This window comes from Theropithecus gelada, chromosome 13, assembly GCF_003255815.1.
Source record: "Theropithecus gelada isolate Dixy chromosome 13, Tgel_1.0, whole genome shotgun sequence".
Taxonomy (NCBI): domain Eukaryota; kingdom Metazoa; phylum Chordata; class Mammalia; order Primates; family Cercopithecidae; genus Theropithecus; species Theropithecus gelada.
Window position 1 is genome coordinate 29,942,809 of NC_037681.1, and position 21,997 is coordinate 29,964,805.

General features: G+C 43.2%; 1 protein-coding gene across 2 annotated transcripts in view; it reads right to left on the bottom strand.

Moving 5' to 3' along the window:
- The window catches only part of ADAM17 (ADAM metallopeptidase domain 17), a 70,290-nt gene that overhangs the window by 2,166 nt on the left and 46,127 nt on the right, over positions 1 to 21,997 (bottom strand). Inside the window, exons 11-18 of one of the 2 annotated variants that reach the window (XM_025354166.1) lie at positions 20,277 to 20,429; positions 14,729 to 14,928; positions 11,737 to 11,840; positions 6,659 to 6,793; positions 4,141 to 4,271; positions 3,254 to 3,332; positions 2,428 to 2,516; positions 329 to 379 (exon numbers count right to left, since the gene is read on the bottom strand). In XM_025354166.1, the coding sequence (XP_025209951.1) occupies positions 329 to 379; positions 2,428 to 2,516; positions 3,254 to 3,332; positions 4,141 to 4,271; positions 6,659 to 6,793; positions 11,737 to 11,840; positions 14,729 to 14,928; positions 20,277 to 20,429 (942 nt within the window). The remainder of the gene's footprint in view (positions 1 to 328; positions 380 to 2,427; positions 2,517 to 3,253; positions 3,333 to 4,140; positions 4,272 to 6,658; positions 6,794 to 11,736; positions 11,841 to 14,728; positions 14,929 to 20,276; positions 20,430 to 21,997) is intronic. The other variant, XM_025354167.1, reaches the window with a different exon arrangement.

The window sequence follows — 21,997 nt, forward strand, 5'->3', positions numbered from 1 at the left end:
AAACTTGCCATTTGAAGACCCAAAAGAGGATTCAAACCTCTCTAAGATCCCAAGAGACTGATCTCAAAATATTAAGTGTTGAATGGCTAAATTGCTCCTTATGGCTTGGGAAGGGGACAGCACAGCTCTTTAAATCTCCATCCATGCGACTGATGAAAGCTCACCATCACTGTTGTCAGGAGGGTAAACATTCCAACCTAGCCCCTTCCTGCGGCAGCATGACCTCCCATCAGCCAATGAAAGCCTTGCTGGGTCACTTGAAGGTCTTTGCCTAACAGGGCCTCAAAGACCAGGCGAAGATTGTGTTCCTTTCATATGGTATACTTACACTGGGGTGAAACAGAGACAGAGATTCATACTGCTTATCCAATTTCTTATCCTAGAAAGAAAGGAAGAGCAAGAAGAAAGGTCATTCCCTACAAATGCAATTCAGTTAGTGAGTACTATTTCCTCACAGGCTATTCCTAACACTAACTGAAGAACTTAGAACCTGAGTTGTAGGATAGCAGGCTCAACAGATAATCCATTTCTCACCCAAGCTTTAGTTATGCCACCAGTCTAGAAGTGTTTGCTTTGCACTCAAAGGAAATACATTTTGGCATTAAGTACATAAAGAGGCAAGGTTTCAGTGCTATGTTTTCTGAGAAATTTATCCCTCTGTGGGCAGGGGAATAACAAGGGCATCTTCCTATGCATGTAAATGACAAATGTCCCAGATGCTGGATACACCAGGACCGCACTGACTGGAAGGGCGACTGGTAGGAAGACCTAGGTGGCTGGGCCTGCAGCCTCCCTCACACTGCCCTGGCCCACGGCCTCACTCTCTTCTTAGCTGTCTCCAGTTTCTGTGGACCATGCTCTGCTGGAGGAACTGGGCCTCAATCCCTACGTCCTACTTCTGCAGAAGACTGACCACATGGCCATCTGCTGCCCCATCCCTGCCTGTGGCTGAAGCATAATAGGCAACAAAGGGCAAGGACCTCTGTCCAGGACTAGGTTTCCTGTCTGGATACCATCAATGTATTCTATGGCCAGAAACAAGCCATGGCCCTCCCTCCTGTCAGAGGCTTTGCTCTGAAATCAAGGGTCATGCCTTGTCCACATGTGCAACTTCCCTGTAAACAAAATAGGTTCCATCCTCTAATAAAAGCAATCATGATGGATGGCACTGTCATCCAGAGACATCTGTCAAAGCCAAGCACATCACCTTCAGCTTTCTTCAGCAGAAGTGCTCCCTAGAGATCTTCCTCCCTACACCCATCATGCTCACCACCCCGAGAAAGAGCTGCTCTGTGAGACGGCCCCTAGGCAGGAGAAGCCAGCAGGGAAGGAAAGGAAGGCAGCAGGAAAAACTCCTTTGTCATCAGAGTTGTGCTGGAATTTTTAAATGCTCATAGCAAGGCCACTATGAAAGAGTTTGGGAAAAGAAATTTGGAAGCCTGGGTCTGACTTTCTCATTTCTACAGCAGACAAATCCCCATTCCCCACAGATGCAAGTGAATGGATTTGTAAGAACAGTTATGAAAAGGGGCCTCAAATTTATAAAGGACCAGGAGTTCCTTAGTCAAAGCCCAATTCAACTTGTAGCTGTTACTGATTCTGAATGAGAACAGAAAAGACTGCTTACTCCTACATTTTGGGGAAGATGTAAATATTCTATATGACAGCTGGGCCCCAGTCCCTACATCCTACTTCTGCAGAAGGCTGAAGACATAGCCATCTGCTGCCAATAATCTATATGATATATGGGGAACATCTGAAATGCCGAAGTTTGATATTTGCTCTATTGCAACAAAGTCAGCCTGGAAATGCCCTTAATTAAGGGCTTTACTCATCAAAGGACCTGGACAAATCCAGTTAAACAGTCTCCTAGGCTTAGAAGTATAAAATTCCTAAGAAATTTATATATTAAAACACCAACACACAAAAATAGTTTTTTTTTGTTTTTTTTTTTGGGAGACGGAGTCTCGCTCTGTTGCCCAGGTTGGAGTGCAGTGGCGCAATCTCGGCTCACTGCAAGCTCCGCCCCCCGGGTTCACGCCATTCTCCTGCCTCAGCCTCCCGAGTAGCTGGGACTACAGGCGCCGCCACCTCGCCCGGCTAGTTTTTTGTATTTTTTAGTAGAGACGGGGTTTCACCGTGTTAGCCAGGATGGTCTCGATCTCCTGACCTCGTGATCCACCCGCCTCGGCCTCCCAAAGTGCTGGGATTACAGGCTTGCGCCACCGCACCCGGCCAAATAGTATTTTTTTTTTAAAGACTGTTAGTTAAGCTTTCTATAAGACATGTTCCCCTAGGAATAACACCAAAGTTATTGGAAATACCAGCCCAGACTTTGCTAAGAACAAGTTTTATCTTTTCCAAAGATTACATGGTTGGAGTTGATCAACATTTAAATATTTAATTACTTAAAAGTTGGTGACTTACCACACAATGGACAAGAATGCTGAAAGGAATCCAAAATATCAAGGAGAAAACCAGGACAGACCCAACGATGTTGTCTGCTAAAAACTTTCCTGTGAACAATTCCAAACAGTGAATGTCTTGACCAAGTACTTCACAAATCTAAAGTGAAACGCTGTAAGGATATTACCATCATATGCCAGAGCTGCTGGCTAGACACTCCTACCGACACAGTATTGAGAAGAGTGTCCGTGCTGCCTATATTACACCAGACCATCTCTCCTTACCAAGTGCTTTTAAAGAAACAGCCCTCGTATACTAGCTGATAGGAAGAGATTGCAGAATATTCAACATGCTACCTGGAGTAACTGTGTCAACAAACTAATCATATAGACTGCTACTACTAGTAAATGCTTAAGAAGACAAAGTTTTTGTTACCTGGATATTATTTGTGATTAAACTATGGACCTGTGAGGACATGATAAAATCATGAGGACATGATTTTGCCTGCTTCTGCAAAATATGAGGCCCACTTTTACATCAAGCAGGATTCAGTCTATAGCATTAAACTATGCTTATGCTAGTCACATGTATATTTTTGGGTAAAGAAGGAAGCCAATATTTTGACTTTATTTCCCTTGTCAGAAAATCTGTGCCTCCAAGCTCCACGGGGACAGACTATCTATGAGTTCATTTTATTCTAGCCAACAAAGTTGTTTCATAACAAAAGTAGTGAATATTTCCACCTTCTACTGCAGAATTAGAGCATATCACTCTGAAAGCACACTTTTCTAATGTCATCACAGAAATCAACTCAGCTCTCAGTAAATAATCTGGGGAAATCACCTACCAAAAGTATTGATGCTTAGCTGGTCAATGAAATCCCAAAATCGTTCAATTACATCCTGTACTCGTTTCTCACATTTGCCCTATGAAGAAAAAACATACAGCATCATTCCCAAACACAATGTATTCAGAAGCAATGTAGCTTTATAAAAATAACTGACATGTAAAGGGCTTCATTAAAATCAAACATTTTCCCATCTTTGACACAAGGCAATAACTTCAGCGTAATGAGTACCCCAGAAAGTAGGACATGCTGTCATTAACCCTTTGATAATTAGTCCATTTTAACAAGTGATTTAGAATTACCAGGAGACAAAAATCAAGAAAACCAGTTTGCTAAAGATGAGGCATTCCAATAAGGACTCTACACATACACAGTGGACAGTGAAGAACACAGCCAGACTCCCTGTGAAGACTCTTAAACCTTGAAACCCTCTCCCATCATTCTGCATGAGAAAAATTATGCTTCTCTAGAGAACAAAAGGGTCTGGCTTAAGTCAGTCAAGCAGTCTTCTACGTCTTTCCTACTCATTCAGCACCTGTTTCAAAATCACACCTTGAATAATTTTGCAATCTTAGTCAATTCTGTAAGTAATCCAGGAAAACATAATTAGGACCCACTGCCTAAAACCAACCAACCTTACCATAAAGTCCCCACCCCAGTCCTTCTCAGTCTCTGGGCTCGAAGCCTCCCACTATGGAAGGAAACTACAGGCAGGGACCTGAAAGCACTCTGTCTTCTCCTCCTAAGTAATACTCATAGATAACAATGGGCCAGAAGGATGTAGCCCCCTTTGTGTTTTGATTTCTTTTTATTTGCAAAATCAAGTACTTACAAAATAAAAACTTCCTATCTGGCTGTTACAGAAAAAGCTGGACATAAATACTCACATTCATGTCACAAAATCCTACTGTACAGGGCTTTCCTTTCCTCAAAAATAAGTTCTTTTGTTCAGCATCGACGTAGGGCACACAGCGGCCAGAAAGGTCTCTGCAGCACACCTTGCAGGAGTTGTCAGTTTCTGGAACAGAGAACACGCATTGACAGCTGGATTGTTCTGAGACCTCCTGTCTCCTCTTTCCTCCCTGACCATGGTCCCAAAGAGGCAAGAAATCACATTTATTTTTTATTTCAATAGCTAATACTATCCATAGCCCGCACCAAGGAGTAGTTTCTGAGGTCACACTCCTCAGCCTTCAGTGACAGAGGCCACAAGGTTTAAAAAAAAAAAATACAGAGAAAAATCCGTTCTAGATGAAAGACGTCTCTTAAAAGTCTAACTATTCTCTCCACTTCAAGCCTCTCACAATGCTCTTCTAAATGTTTCCCTTTGTCCCAACATTCTTGTTACCCTGCCCACTTCAGTCCTTGGCTTTTCAGTCTAAAGTGTGCCCCTCAGGGCCCACACTGGCTCCCTGAAAGCGAGAGCAGCTGGGACACAGCTGTCCACCCTTGGGTGGAGAGCTAAGTGACCCCGGGGCATGAGCCCTACAGCCAAAGCTCCACAACTCCTCCACCAAGAACAGCTCTGACAGGTCACGGGATAAAACACTGGGCATCTGTGAGCCATGTGGGTATACACAGGAATGGTAGAAATGCCAGAAAATTAAACCATATTTATACTTAGGAGAAGAAAGAAATCAACTAGAACACAAAAACAAGCAAAAAGAAAACCTTTTCAGAAAAGGCCGGGAGCAGTGGCTCTCGCTTGTAATCCCAGCACTTTGAGAGGCCAAGGTGGGCGGATCACTTGAGGCCAGGAGTTCGAGACCAGCCTGGCCAACGTGGCAAAACCCCATCTCTACCAAAGATTAAAAAATTAGCCAGGTGTAGTGGTGCTTGCCTGTAGTCCCAGCTACTCAGGAGGCTGAGGCACAAGAATCACTTGAACCCGGGAGGCGGAGGCTGCAGTGAGCTGATATCGTGCCACTACACTCCAGCCTGGGTAAGAGTGAGACTCCATCTCAAAAAAAAAAAAAAAAGAAAACCTTTCCATCATTCACTAATTTATAAAATATTTCTTGGGCTTTTACTGTGTCGGGCTCTGTGCTTCCAGAGCACCCCAAGCCTCTTGCCATTCAACACAACAGATTTTTTTATTTGGCACCTGCTATGTGTTATCTTTTTTTTTTTCTTTTTTTTTCTTTTTTTTTCTTTTTTTAAGAGATGAGGTTCCACCATGTTGCCCAGGCTGGCAGGCTGGTCTCAAACAACTCCTGAGTCAAGTGAACTACCCATCTTGGCCTCCCAAAGTGCTGGGATTGTAGATGTGAGACACTGCCCTCAACCTATCTTCTTTACCTACACATTTTTGAACTTGGAAGAGTTCCTTACTCAACTATATGGATGGTAAGCTTCCAACCCAGTGATTTAACTACTGGGTTCTTTGTCTTTTATTTATTTATATTTACTTATTTTTTTGAAATGGAGTCTTGCTCTGTCGCCCAGGCTGGAGTATAGTGGCACGATCTCAGCTCACTGCAGCCTCCACACCCCGAGTTCAAGCAATTCTCCTGCCTCAGCCTCCCTAGCAGCTGGGATTACAGGTGTACACTACCACACCTGGCTAATTTTTTTATTTTTAGTAGAGACAGCGTTTTGCCATGTTGACCAGGCTGCTCTTGAACTCCTGACCTCAAGTGATCCACCCACCTCGGCCTCCCAAAGTGATGGGATTACAGGTGTGAGTCACCACACCTGGCTCTTTGTCTATTTTGAAAGCAACAGAACTCCTTCGTTGACTCCCATATGCTCCATGGTTTAAGTGGGGTGGGAAGCAGAGTCCAGCCAGTCCCTGAACAGTGCATGAGGATGCCCTCAAACCCAGGAGTTCCAAAATAGCGCAGAAACCTAAGGAAAATTGACAGGCCAGCAGGAGAGAGGCTCCTGCCCCAGGCTGCTCTAAGAGATCAGAGGGGAGCAGACTCCGCCTTCTTGATAACTGCAAAAATCCTCATCTAGTGGGGTCAGATCCTGGAATCAGCTCTCTCTGGTTGAGTTCTTGCAGGAGTGTCCCAGTTCCATGCCAATGTAATGTAGATAGCTACTGCTGCTTTCGTGGTTTGTATGATATGGAGCAGAGGACAGCTAGGACACACCTCTACCTACTCACTCACTCCCCCACAATAAAATTCCCTCCTCTCCCACCTCAAAGCCTGCCATATGGCCTGAAAATGCAGCAAGAAGAAACACCAACAGGACAGGACTCCCACGTACGGTGGAGGAGCCAGGATCTGCATGCAGAGATGCCTGTCTCCAGACACTACCCTGCCTTTCCCCCTCCCCTCATCCTCGGCTTGGATCTCACCACTGTTCTCATTAGCACAACCTCCAAATGGAGGAAGGGAACCTGGCAGACAAAGGCCATGTTTTCTCCTGCTGCTGGAGTGGGCATAAAACTGTGCTCACCATTACATGCACAGGACTCCAGCTGCTGTTCCCTCTCGCAGAAAGGGATGCATTTCCCATCCTTACACTTGCCAAGATCCAAGCAAACAGTGTCATCTTCAGCATTTCCCGGAGGTGGGCACTCACTGCTATTACCTGGAAGCAAACACCAGTCATAACAAAAAGAATGAGTTGCAGGTCCACCAGTTCTACAGGTGCATAATATGCTGTTTCTCATACAAGTGAGCATCTTACCTTGCAAACAGCAAAAAGTAACCTACAGAGCTAGGACAAGAGCCTGAATCTCACCAGCAATCAGCATTTAAATGGGAGTGCCTGGCTATGTGCCAGGTTAGACTGCATGAGTCCCTGACCTCCCAAGCCCCGGTTAGAATGCATGGTCTCCACTTCTGCATCTCACAGTCATATATAAAAGAATATCCTATGTGCCATTACTTAGAATAAATGGCAAACTTGGTAGGAAGGCTAAAAAGAGCCCCACGGCCTTCCCTATCTGGCCCTGACTTCACACTGCTCTCCCACAGCCCACTGCTTTGGCTACAACCTCTATTCAGTTCCTTCAATGTTAACAGACACTATTCCTTCTACCTGGAATGCTGGTGTTTGCACTTTTGGGGCAGTTAGCTGGCTTTTCTTATGGATTCAGTTTTGTCTCAAAGGTTTTCTGAGATATCCCTGAGGATGCTGTCTAAGTGGATGTGGCCTCCCACTTCCATTTTGCACTATCACACTCCTTCTCTCCTTCATTGCATATGTTTTGCAATTTATATATATTTAATGTTATTTTATGTTTTCCCTCTACTAGACTGGTAAGCCCCATGACAGCAATGATCAAATCTATTTATCAAATTATCTCCAATCCCTACCACATTATAGGTATACTACAAATATTTCTTGAATAAATCAATTATTCTTTTTATTTTCCTTTTGAGACAGGGTCTCAGTCTGTCACCCAGGCTGGAAGGCAGGGGTGTGATCACAGCTTACTGCAGCCTCAGACTCCTAGGTTCAGGCAATCCTCCTGCCTCAGCCTCACAAGTACCTAGGACTTCAGGCGTATGCCACCATACCTGGCTAATTTTCTTTCTTTTCTTTCAAGAGATGAGATCTCCCTGTGTTGCCCATGCTGGTGTCAAGCTCCTGGGCTCAAGGGATCCTCCCACCTTGGCCTCCCAAGTACTGGAATTATAGGCATGAGCCACTGTGCCCAGGCCAGTAATGCCAAAGAAAAGCCACCAAAGAAAGTTAAACTGGGAGAGACAGGATGGAATGAGCGAATCATTCTGGAAAATGAACAGCACAAGCAGCTAAAAGTCAACTCAAATAGAGGAGGAGAAAAAAACCACTTTATGAAAGCAATGGACTATATCCACAGCTCTGGACTGGCCTTTCAGCTGAAGAATGAAGCCAATCAAAAGAATTCTGACTTAAAGGGCTTCAGAGCAGTAACACAAAATGTACAGAAATTTGGCCAGTTTCAAACAAAAGTGATGGTTTATTAAGTACCCAACAGATAACCAGGCACTTTGCCTCTGTTCTCATAAAACCTTTCATGAGCACTGGGCATTCACTGTGTCAGCAGTCATTTAACAAACTATTACTGAAAGTATGATGTCCAGTGAACTCAGGGAAGGTTTATACTGTGGATCATTATTGTATTTTTGGTATATTATACTGCCCTGATAAATATAAAAAATGCTCAATAAATATCTGTTGAGCATGTGTTCTTAAAAGACTGAAGTCAGAGTATTAGACAGGTAGGAAAATAATTTTGAAAACAGTATCATCTATTTAGCATGGTCCCCAAAGTTTAGCATGCATGGAAATCACCTGACAGAAGGTTGCACAGTACAGACTGCTGGCCTCCCTTCCCATATTTTTTGGTGCAGTAGATCCAGGGAGGGGACTGACAATTTCCATTTCTAATAAGTTCCTAGGTGATGTTGCCACTGCTGGTTGTGAAATGCTAATTGCTTTTTTTCTTTTTTCTTCTTTTTTTTTTTTTTTTTTTTTGAGGTTCTTGTTCTCTAACTTCTCTTGTTAGAAAATACTGATTCCTTATCAGGAACTTATCCTCTGCTATCTACTATTTTGTATAAAATATCAAGGGAACAAAAGGCTGTTTGATAAGAACAAACATGTTTTCAAATTGTTTTACTTACACTTATTTAAAAGAAAGCATTTTCCTAAATCTGTTTTATTATTATAGTTAAGATGAAACATTGAGCATAGCTAGCAAATGCTTCTTTAAAGCTTGATTTAGATATTCAGGTTCTTAACATCTGGCAAAGTAATGTGATAGTGACAGATCCCAGAACATAAAAACGTGAGCAACATGTCATAATATGCACACTTAAAACCAAAGTCAAGCCAAAATAAGACACAACTTCGTTCACTAGGTCCCTGAAGACCTCCAGCTTTCTGTTTGCATCCTTATCACAAAACCTAGGATGGTTATAATAAAAAAGACAATAACAAGTGTTGGAGAGGATATGGAGAAGCTGGGACCCTCACACAATGCTGCTGAGACTGTAAAAGTGGCGTAGTCATTTTGGAAAACAGTCTGACAGCTCCTAAAAAGATTAAGCACAGTTACCATATGACCCAGAAATTCTATTCCTGAGTAATATCCAAACGAATTGTCCACACAAAAACTCATACAAAAATGTTCACAGCAGCATTAAATATTTGTTATAGCAAAAAAGTGGAAGCAACTCAAATGTCTATCAACCAGCGAATGAATAAACAAAATGTGGCATATCCATGCAATAGAATATTACCCAGCAATAAAAGTACATGAAGTACTGATACATGCTATAACATACATGAACCTTGAAAATGTTATGTTCAGTGAAAGAAGCCAGTCATACAATATGTGGTCACGAAAGACCACAGTTTGTATAATTCCATTTATATGAAATGTTCAAAACAGACAACTCCATAAAGAACAGGGTGGTTAGTGGTTGCTCTGAGTTGTGGGGAATGGCGGGACTGGAGGATCACAGCTAAAGGATACAGGGTTTCTTTCTAGAGTAATGTAACTGTTCTAAAATTAATTGTGGTGATGACTGCATAAATCTGAATATACTAAAAACCATTAAACTGTACACTTTAAGTGGGCAAACTGCATGGGTGTGAATTATGTATCAATAAAGCTATTACAAAATCAAACCAACCAACCAAGAGAGACAAATTTTGAAAAATATAAGAATGGGATAGATATATCAGAGGAACAAAAACACTAGAATAGCAAGCTGAATATTGCTTTTTGACAATTTAAGTCAAAAAACATCACAAGGGTAAAAAAGGAACATTATATACTGGTAAGGAACAGCAGATAAAGATGTAGAGATAGTCCGTTTATATACCTAGTAATAATGTAGCTTTGAAATTTTTAAAGCAACAATTGAAAGAACAACAGAAGATACTGGACACCTGGAAAGGTTAGCTCCAGAAAGATTCAAGTCCTGAATGTAAAAGGAAAACTTACGAAACTAATAGAAGCAGCTGTGGAAAATATCTTTTTAACCATCCACCATGGCTTTTCTGAACCATGTGTTTAAGAAATAAACATACACACACAACAAAATAATGGATTTGATTACGTTAAAATTAAAGATTTATGTTCTGAGAATGGCAACAGATAGGAGGTGTATGCAAACCAAATGGATTACCTAAGAACTCCTCCAAATCCACAGTAGTGAAATAACATGAAACCCAATTTATAAAAAATGAACCAAATATATGAACTGGCTATTCACAGGAGAAATTTGAATAGCTGAAAAATATAAAGAGATGCTCAAGAAAAATGTAAGTAAGTGCATTAGGACAAAGGCTGTTGGCCGGGCGCGGTGGCTCAAGCCTGTAATCCCAGCACTTTGGGAGGCCGAGACGGGCGGATCACAAGGTCAGGAGATCGAGACCATCCTGGCTAACACAGTGAAACCCCGTCTCTACTAAAAAATACAAAAAACTAGCCGGGCGCAGTGGCGGGCGCCTGTAGTCCCAGCTACTCGGGAGGCTGAGGCAGGAGAATGGCTTGAACCCGGGAGGCGGAGCTTGCAGTGAGCTGAGATCCGGCCACTGCACTCCAGCCTGGGCGGCAGAGCGAGACTCCGTCTCAAAAAAAAAAAAAAAAAAAAAAAAAAAAAAAAAAAAAAAAAAAAAAAAGGACAAAGGCTGTTACAAAAAATGTAAGAACAAGAGATTACTTTATACTCATCACGCTAATAGGACAGCAGGGTAATTCCAAGTGTTGGCCAGAACGTTGGGATACAGGAGTTCTCAGACACAGGCAACCTAGCAGTGGTGCTCTAGAGACCAGCATATCCTGCCTCTGTGACTACACAATTACACTCCTCAGTACCCAGAGAAACACGCGGGTTCCTGAAGGGACGTAGGAGGATATTGTATGAATATCAAGGGGATGAAGGCAATGGAAGTAGCTACCACCTGGTGAACTGTAAGTAAAACACAGCCAATCATATAAGTAAACAATATGTAGGTGCCCCCAACAGTGAAATACATATAGATACATATAGAAAAACTGGGTAACCTTCTAACTTGTAACCTGCTTCCTCCACACTATTCTAGTGTACAGATTCATGATAACATTCATTATCCCAAGATTGTCATTTTGATTGTTTCCAAAATTTTGCTATTAGGATGTAGCCATGAAAAACCTTGTTAAATTATCTGTGGCACAATACAGATAATTCTTTAAAACATGATACTGATTTTTTAAAAAGTAAATGTAATGTGGAATATCATGTTGGCACATTAAAAACACAAAATAACACTATATGGTCTTTCAAGGATATACACATATCCAGGCAAATATTAGCCACAGTACAGTGGATGTCTGTGAGGGGAAAGAAGAGAGTGATGGAAATGAAACAAATAAAAACAGGTCTTAAACCCACCAAAGCCAAGTGTCACAAACCAAGGAGTGCCAGAAACTCAACCCGGCATATGAGGTCAAAAACGGTGGGTTTCATCTGAACAAAACATAATCTTGTTTTCAAAGACACGCACACATTGGAACCACAGCATTCCAAGAAAGCAACAAGAACACGAACCTGTGCAGTAGGACACGCCTTTGCAAGTAGCATTAATCGCCTCCTGGCACTTCTTCTGGGCAGTCTCAAATTGACAGTTTTTACAGCAAGGACTGTTCCTATCACTGGAGAAGAAGAGCAGACAGGAACAGAGCAATTCAAATTACAGCCCCATATCAAACCAAATGCTACTGTTACGTTACAGTGACCTGAATATCACAGGGGAAGACCTCCTGGCTCCATCCCCACTCCTATATCATCAGACATCTCCGCTGCTATAGCTACCTGCACACACTCTGTCCCCTCCTAATGTGCGTAAGGTCACATCAATGCCACGCTGTAGTAGAAAAGAATGGGAACACAGCAATCACCTTTGAAACATCTTGGTATCCTTGGTTTTCATTCATTTAATGCATTAATTTTAAAAAGACAAGATGGGCTGGGCAAGGTGGCTCATGCCTATAATCCCAACCCAACACTTTGGGAGGCCAAGGTAGGTGGATCACCTGAGGTCAGGAGAGTTCAATGTGAGCCTGGCCAACATGGTGAAACCCCATTTCTACTAAAAATACAAAAACTAGCCGAGCATGGTGGCATACTCCTGTAATCCCAGCTACTTAGGAAGCTGAGGCAGGAGAATCGCTTGAACCAGGGAGGTGGAGGTTGCAGTGAGCCAAGATCACGCCACTGCACTCCAGCCTAGGCGACAAGAGCAAAATTCTGTCTCTTAAAAAAAAAAAAAAAAAGATGAGGCGGGTGGTCCACGAGGTCAGAAGTTTGAGACCAGCCTGGCCAACATGGTGAAACCCCATCTCTACTAAAGATACAAAAAATTAGCCAGGCGTGGTGCCGCACCCTGTAATCCCAGCTACTCAGGAGGCTGAGGCAGGAGAATCGCTTGAACCTGGAAGGCAGAGGTTGCAGTGAGCTGAGGTTGCACCATTGCACTCCAGCCTGGTCAACAGGGCGAGACTCCGTCAAAAAAAAAAAAAAAAAAAAAAAAAAAGACAAGGTTGGTTGGGCCACAAGGCAATCCATAGCTAAGACACTCAGCAGCCAGAACTCTACTCCCCATCAGCATCTACAGTGTTAATATGCACTGTATCCAGTTAAATCTCAATTATTCACCAGAAAACTGAAGTTTAAACCCTTTTACTTCTAGGCCAGGCACTGGTCTAACGGTGGATATAAAAATGAAAAACTGGGTAACTTTCTAACTTGTAACCTGCTTCCTCCACACTATTCCAGTGTATAGAATCATGATAACATTCATATCCCAAGACTGTCATTTTGATTGTTTCCAAAATTTTGCTATTAGGATGTAGCCATAAAAAAAAACCTTGTTAAAATCTTATACATCTCTGTTTCCTTAAAAGATTCTTTGGGCGGCCAGGCACGGTGGCTCACGCCTGTAATCCCAACACTTTGGGAGGCCAAGGCGGGCAGATCACGGGCAGATCAGGAGTTCAAGACCAGCCTGGCCAACATGGTGAAACCCGTCTCTACTAAAAACACAAAAATTAGCTGGGTGTGGTGGTGCACACTGTAATCCCAGCTACTGGGGAGGCTGAGGTAGGAGAATGGCTTGAACCCAGGAGGCGGAGGTTGCAGTGAGCCAAGATCAGGCCACTGCACTCCAGCCTGCGTGACAGAGCAAGACTCCGTCTCAAAAAAATAAATAAATAAAAGAAATTAAAAAGATTATTTGGGCCAGGCACGGTGGCCCACACCTAGAATCTCCACACTTTAGGAGGCCTAGAAGGGTGGATCACTTGAGCCCAGGACTTTATGACCAGCTTGGACAACATGGCAAAACCCCATCTCTATAAAAAATACAAGAAAAATTAGCCAGGTGGCACACACCTATAGTCCTATCTATCTGGGAGGCTAAGGTGGAAGGACTGATTAAGCCTGGGAGGTCGAGTCTGCAGTGAGCCATGATTGTGCCACTGCACTCCATCCTGAGCAACAGAGTGAGACCCTGTCTCAAAAACTAAAATAAAATAAAGGCCGGGCACGGGGGCTCACCTCTGTAATCCTAGCACTTTGGGAGGCCAAGGCAGGCAGATCATGAGATCAGGAGATCAAGACCATTCCAGCCAACATGCTAAAACCCCGTCTCTACTAAAATACAAAAAATCAGCCAGGCATGATCGTGCGCACCTGTAGTCCCAGCTACTGGGGAGGCTGAGGCAGGGGAATCACTTGAACCCGGGAGGCGGAGATTGCAGTGAGCTAAGATTGTGCCACTGCACTCCAGCCTGGCAACAGAGTGAGACTCCATCTCAAAAAACAAAAATAAAGTAAAATAAAATAAAAAATATTTTTTTGTCAGGCACAGTGCCTAACACCTGTAATCCCAGCACTTTGGGAGGCTGAGGTGGACGGATCACAAGGTCAGGAGTTGGAGACCATTGTAGCCACCACGGTGAAATCTCGTCTCTACTAAAATACAAACAATTAGCCAGGCATGGTGGTGCCTTCCTGTAGTCCCAGCTACTCAGGAGGCTGAGGCAGAAGAATCACTTGAACCCAGGAGGCAGAGATTGAAGTGAGTCGAGATCGCGCCACTGCATTCCAGCCTGGCGACAGAGCGAGACTCCATCTCAAAAAAAAAAAAAGGATTATTTTAACTATAGGACTGCTAAACCAAGGAGCATGCAAGGTCAAGGATTTTGTTACATAATGTAACACTGCTTTCCAGAAAGCTTCTTATTTGTTTGTTTGGTTTTTAAGAGACAGTGTCTCACTATGTTGCCCAGGCTGTTCTCAAACTCCTGGGCTCAAGCATTTCTCCCACCTCAGCCTCCCAGAGTGCTGGGATGACAGGAGTGAGCCACCATGTCCAGCCCAGAAAGCAATTTCTTGTTGTGAAGGGCAAAAGAGGTAAATGTAAACAAACACATACACACCCCTTTCAGCTGATTCTAAAACCCCTGCAAGTTCAGTCTTCTATTATTTTGGACATCTTGTTATACCAGCTTCCCAAAATCCCTGTGGAAAGACTCCTCACCTGCACTGGACACCTTCCTTCAATGTGCAGTCGCTGTTGCAGCAGGTGTCGTTGTTCAGATACATGATGCCAGGATCGCACTCTTCTCCTTCATCCACCCTCGAGTTCCCACACACCTTATTGCTGCGTTCTTGAAAACACTCCTGGGCCTTACTTTCAATAGTCTTATAGATTGATTGTTTACTGCAGTTTGAAAACATCTTGAGAGAAAAAAGGCAGTAAGGACCCAAAATAACATCATAAAAATGTATTCCCATGCAATGTCTGTGTCTTCTCTAGAGACAAACTCTTACTGTAAAACCACCATCAGAGCCACCCTGGAGTTATGGCAAGGCCATCACAGTCCCCGCCAAAGGCCACTGATATGGAACTGAGAACCTCCTTCCGTTGAATGCTAAATGATTGCTGTGAACTTGGTTAAGGATCTATAATTCTTCTTATGAAGATAAGCAAGCTATACAAACACTGAGGCCAAACATCCCAGCCAAAGTCCACTTGAGGACAAGCAGAATAGCACAACAGAGAGCTCGTAGCTCCATCAGACTTGAAATCTCCCCACCTCAGGCATGCCACTCATGCAGTGACAAGAATTAAGAACCTCTGTAGGTTACTGTCGTCCCAGACAAAATGATTCAGAAATGCAGGAGAAGGGGTTTCTTCTCCTTCCTTGGCTACTTATATGGATGATCCAGGTTTAAAGTTGTTTAAATATTTGAGCTTAGTAACAGGCATGATAGTACATTTTACATAAACTGAATCCCAAAATATTACCTAAACATTTTCATCGACCAGCAAGGCCAGTGTGTCAAAGAAAGTCTCTACCCTAGCTTCCCACCCTGGAGTACAGAACCACTAGGATAACTCCCTTTTAAGGCTGAGGGTTTTATCAGGAGCTCTAAAACTGAGGTCATTTTCCAGACCTCCTGAAGTTATAAAAAAAGAAGAAAGAGGCTTAGGGAAAACTGAGCATAGTTACTTCTTAGGTCGGGGTCTCCAAAGTGCTCTGCAGATGCCAAAATGGCTTCACTTTCACCCCAGACAACAATCATGAAGCCCCTGAGAGCCAAGTGTATGGGACCCTCCAAAGGTGCCTGTAACTACCAAATCAGACATCAAAGGAGCTACTTTCAGAAAGATAGCAAAGACCTCATCTTAAACAGAAATACTAACTGGCTTTTTAAAAAACATCTTCAAATCTGGTTGGTTTCGGTTTTTTTGTTTGTTTGTTTGTTTTGAGATGGAGTCTCGCTCTGTTGCCAGGCTGGACTACAGAGGTGCAATCTTGGCTCACTGTAGCCTCCGCCTCCCGGGTTCAAGTGATTCTCCTGCCTCAGCCTCCTGAGTAGCTAGGACTACAGGCGCGCACCACCACACCCAGCTAATTTTTGTATTTTTTGTAGAGACAGGGTTTCACTATGTTGACCAGGATGGTCTAGATCTCTTGACCTCATGATCCGCCCACCTCGGCCTCCCAAAGTGCTGGGATTACAGGTGTGAGCCACTGCGCCCGGCCCAAATCTGTTTTTACAGTACAGATGTCTAAGGGGTCTGGTTATTCTAATCTGGGCCTCAGGCAGTTGGCATTTTGGTGGGTTCATTCATCAACATCATGTATCTCTGGGCTCCATTTTATCAGGTTAAAATGGAGTTAAAAATCACAGTGAACAGATAAGAAGACCTCTTCACTGACTTGTCAGAGTTACAACTCCCAAGCAGCTGGAGAGCAGTAACGAAAAAAGGACCAGCCCTCAACTCTGGCTTTCTGCCTACACATCCCTGAAGATGTGGCAGCTTCTGTTTGTATCCTTGTCATAAGACCTCCTCTTCCCTCCAGCAAACCTTCCTGAGAAGTTACAATCTCAAAGGTCCTACACTCCTTTTCACGAATGTCAGCTGTCCACGGGGGAAGCCCACCCACGGCAGACTGCTCTTCACAGGCTCGCCTAGTTGAGAGTGGCAGGTTCTGTCTTTCTAGGTCAAGGAACTACTTTAGTTTTGTCCTGTAAGCCCTTTTCATCTAGTTAAAAATATTTTTATTAAGGAATTCATTTAAAACATAGGCTGGGAGCAGCGGCTCATGCCTGTAATCCCAGCACTTTGAGAAGCCGAGGCAGGTGGATCACCTGAGGTCAGGAGTTTGTTGACCAGTTGACCAACCTGGCCAACATGGTGAAACCCCATCCTACAAAAACTACAAAAATTAGCCGGGCATGGTGGTGGGCGCCGTAACCCCAGCTACTCGGGAGGATGAGGCAGGAGAATCACTTGAACCCGGGAGGCAGAGGTTGCAGTAAGCAGAGATCACACCACTGCACTCCAGCCTGGGCGACAGAGTGAGCCTCCACCTCAAAAAATCATAATAGCCAGGTGCGGTGGCTCACGCCTGTAATCCCAGCACTTTGGCAGGCCGAGGCGGGCAGATCACAAGGTCAGGAGATCGAGACCATCCTGGCTAACATGGTGAAACCCCGTCTCTACTAAAAATGCAAAAAATTAGCCGGACGTGGCGGCGGGTGCCTGTAGTCCCAGCTACTTGGGAGGCTGAGGCAGGAGAATAGCGTGAACCCGGGAGGCGGAGCTTGCAGTGAGCCGAGATCGCGCCACTGCACTCCAGCCTGGGTGACTGAGCGAGACTCCATCTCAAAAAACAAAAAACAAACAAACAAACAAAATCATAATAAATAATAATAAATAAATAAAACAAAGAAGATGCACATTATCTTCTTACAAGGGGATTCCTACTTGAGCAACCAAACTAGAAAAACACAGACTAAATATGATGTGCTCAGGACAAACCAAATAAATTGCTCTTTGTTGATACAGACTGGCAGCGCCTGGGGGAAAAAAAAAAAAACGTTCTTCCCAGGCCCCATTCTCATTAGCAAGTTCTTTTTTTTCTTTTTCCTTTTTTTGAGACAAAGTCTCACTCTGTCATCCGGGCTGGAGTGCAGTAGCACAACCTTGGCTCACTGCCGCCTTGAACTCCCCAGGTTCCTCCTACCTTAGCCTCCTGAGTAGCTGGGACTACAAGCATGTGCTTCTATGCCCAGCTAATTTTTGTATTTTCTATAGAGATGGGTTTCACATGTTGCCCAGGCTGATCTTGAACTCCTAGGCTCAAGTGATCTGCCCACCTCGGCCTCTCAAAGTGCTGGGATTATAGGTGTGAGCCACCATGCCTCATTGGCAAGTTCTTACAGGGCTGTTTTGAAGAGCCCCAGAACTGGTAGCAGGAAGAGTTAGCAACATGCATGTCCACTCAGGCAGTCTGCAAAGTAAAACATTTCCCTCCAAAGTTCTGACACTATCCTCATAACCAAGAAGAATATAACCTATTACTTAGAGAAACAGTATGCAATATGGTAGCCACCAATCATATGTGGCTACTTAAATTTTGTTTCTAGTCACATATTTTACACTTTCTATTACAGAAATATTCAAGCATCTATGAAGTAGATAGGATGGTATCATGAATGCCCCCGTGCCCCTCACCAGCTTCAACAATGATCACCTCATGGCTTCACAGCTCCTCTACATTCGCACTACCTTTCCTCTGCTCCCACACTGCTGTTTTTGTTTGTTGGCTTATTAACAACTTTATTAAGACATATTTCACATATCACAAAATTCTCCCATTTCAAGTATGTAACTCAGTGATTTCTAATAACTTTACCAAGTGTTGAAACCATTGCCATAAGTCAATTTTAGGACATTTCCGTCTTTCCAGGAATGTCACTTATGTCCTTTTACAGTTAATGCCCATTTCCTGAGTAGCTGGGACTACAAGCATGTGCTTCTATGCCCAGCTAATTTTTGTATTTTCTGTAGAGATGGGTTTCACATGTTGCCCAGGCTGATCTTGAACTCCTAGGCTCAAGTGATCTCCCATCACAGGCAAACATTATTAAAAATTTAAATAAAGGCCGGGCGTGGTGGCTCATGCCTATAATCCCAGCACTTTGGGAGGCCGAGGCGGGCGGATCATGAGGTCAGGAGATCAAGACCATCCTGGCTAACACAGTGAAACCCTGTCTCTACCGAAAATACAAAAAATTAGCCGGGCGTGGTAGTGGGCACCTATAGTCCCAGCTACTCGGGAGGCTAAGGCAGGAGAATGGTGTGAACCCGGGAGGCGGAGCTTGCAGTGAGCCAAGATTGCGCCACTGCACTCCAGCCTGGGCAACAGAGCAAGACTCCGTCTCAAAAAAAAAAAAAAAAAAATTAAATTAAATAGAATTTACAATTCAGTTCCTCAGTTTCTAGCCACATTTCAATTGCTCCACTGGGCAGTGGCTACTATACTGGGCAGAGCAGACGCAGAACATTCCCCACCCCACAGCAGAAAGTTCTATTGGACAGCACTGAACTATAGCAAACATGATTAGAAATGCAGAGACTTTGAAAAGAGAAGGAAAATTCAACAGTTTGACAAGTTGGAAGAGTAGACAAAAAGGGGTAGAAAAATGTTTATCTGGCACAAGTTGTCAGGCAGAGGAAAAATAAAACATAACATGCAAAGTAACAGAGGAAGGAACTGTTTACACATAACAGCCAAAGAAAATGAGATGCAGAAAATATACATAAAAAGCCAAAGAAAATGAGATGCAATAATCAAAGATCACGAAAAGAACAGGAGGCAGAAATTTCAGAAAGCAGGGTGTCAGAGCCAGGGAAAAGCAGAAGTAATCCTTCCCTCTATGTCCAGGGTAGGCTTGCACATTAGCCCACAGCCTGGCTCAAAATAGGAGTCAGGACAAATACTTCACAATCTTTTGTGATTAGAATCAAACTCCTTTAAGCTCTCCCCACCAACCCTCTTTAACTCAGCAGCGCAGCTATTGTTTTCCTCACACTGCTTTATGCTGTTTAACTTCAAATAAAATGAAAAAACGAGGTATTTATTACCACAACTTTTAGTTCGGACTCTAAGAGTTAGTCAAAGCACTCTTAAAGTCTCTGAAAGTGTTTTACAGTATCCCAAATCAACTAGTATACTCTATCAGAAGCCCTCAATAGTAAATGATTCAATTAATTATTCAACAAATACTTGTTACATGCCAGATACTCCTACTAGGCACTGGAGATAGAGCTATGAATAAGACAGACAAGGGCCTTTCTCCCATGAGGCTTGTAGTAAGGCAAACTATGTGTTTATCTGCAAAAGTTAATAAAAAACATGTAAATTGTACAGTAGAGTTAAAATGAATCACAACTTGTAAATGAAATAATGAGAAATTTTTAACATAAAGCCTGAGCCCACCGGACCCTGAAATCCAGAACTCCAACAAAGGCCATTATTAGTAATTTTTCCTAGAGCTCAAATCTACACATTAAACTTGACAACAAAGTCCAAATGATAGTTTTAACCAGATTTAGATGGACCGTGCTTCACCCCAAAACATACGGCCACGTTTCAAGGTAGTTTGTAATTTGCAGATCCATCCCTAGGGGAACACCTAGGAACGGAATACGTTTCTGAGCTCTCATTATGATCATTACACAGAGCCTCTTTCAAAACCACATTAAAAAATTCTCAACACACACATACCTTATTGTTCTCGTGATCGCCACTCACAGCTATGGGATACATGACATATTTTCCTCCCTGGTCCTCATTCGGGGCACATTCTGCTAGACCATCCGGATCATGTTCTGCTCCAAAATTGTGTCCCAATTCATGAGTTGTAACCAGGTCAGCTTCCTTAAGGATCATGCAAAGAAAACATTATTTTTCAATATCCAACTATCACTTACTTCTGCCAGCTGTGCCTATGCTGTCTTAAATAGAGCCTTATAATCAGATCAGCAAGAGAATAAGAACTGCATGCTTATAATACCAGCACTTCAGGAGGCTGAGACGGGAGGGTTACTTGACTCTAGGAGTTTGAGGTCAGCCTGGGCAACACAGGGAAACCCCATCTCTACAAAAATAAAAATATTAACCAGGCGAGAGCTGGGCGCAGTGGCTCAACCTGGAATCCCAGCACTTTGGGAGGGGAGGCCAAGGCGGCCGGATCACTTGAGGTCAGGAGTTCAAGACCAGACTGGTCAACATGGTGAAACCCTGTCTCTACTAAAAATACAAAACCTAGCCAGGCCTTGTGGTGGGTGCCTGTAATCCCAGCTACTTGCGAGGCAGAGCCAGGAGAACTGCTTGAACCCAGGAGGCAGAGGCTGCTGTGAGCCAAGACAGGCCACTGAACACCAGCCTGGGAAAAGATGAGAGTCTGTCTTAAAATAAATAAATAAATAAATAAATAAATAAATAAATAAATAAAATAAATATATATAAACTTAAAATTCCTGATTTCTTTTTTCCTAAGAGGGGGAAATCACTCCATGGAACCTGAAAAAAATAATATTTTGCAAGTCATTTTTCTATACAAGAAGTCTTTCCACATGTTCATATTAAAACAGTAGTGGGAAAAAAAAAACTTAAATTTTTAGCAAAAGCACTCAAATCCCAAAGGTGTAATGTAGAGAAATATCTCCTAACTGCTTGGAGAAAATTCATTAGTGGATTTGCTAATGACTCTAAAAAATCTCTCAAAAATTTCAAATCAAATTTTGTTTTTGCTCTATGTGTTTTTTTAAGAGGAAAGTTCTGGAAGACCAAAGAAAATATGTCATGAAATCAAGCCATTAAGAAGTTGTGACTCCAAAAAAGTAAAGGAGCATGAGCTATTATACACACATACATGTTTCTGTCCATGGTTCCTGGCTTATAACCCTCCACAGCCCTGGTTACAGTCCTCTGTTACAATGTTGGGGTGCTTTAGGGCTCAGGAGCAGTCCTCAGGAAACAGAAACTCTCTCTGACCTTCTCCTGTCCTCCTTTTACCTGATCCAAGGCAGTACTCTAATTTGACTGTGGGTCAAGAGATCCCCATTCTCATTCTAGAGAGGGTCCTGCCCTTTACTGTGGAGGAAGGAATGCTGCACAGACAGGTCAAGGAGAACCTGGACAGGCCTTGGTGGGTTTCCCCACTCAGTTGATTAGTATGAGAACATACCCATTTTGTCCAATCACATTTCTACACAGTTGTCATTCATGCTTATGTAATGAAGCCTCCATAAAATCTCAAATAACAGGATTCAGAGAGCTTCCAGAGAGCATTCTGAATATGTGGAGGTTGACAGGAAGGTGCAGAACTCATTCGCGTGCCAGGAGAGTGGTACATCCCAACTCCATGGGGACAGAAGCTCCTGTACTCGGGACCCTTCCAGACCTCGCCCTATGTATCCCTTCATCTGGCTATTTCTTTGAAT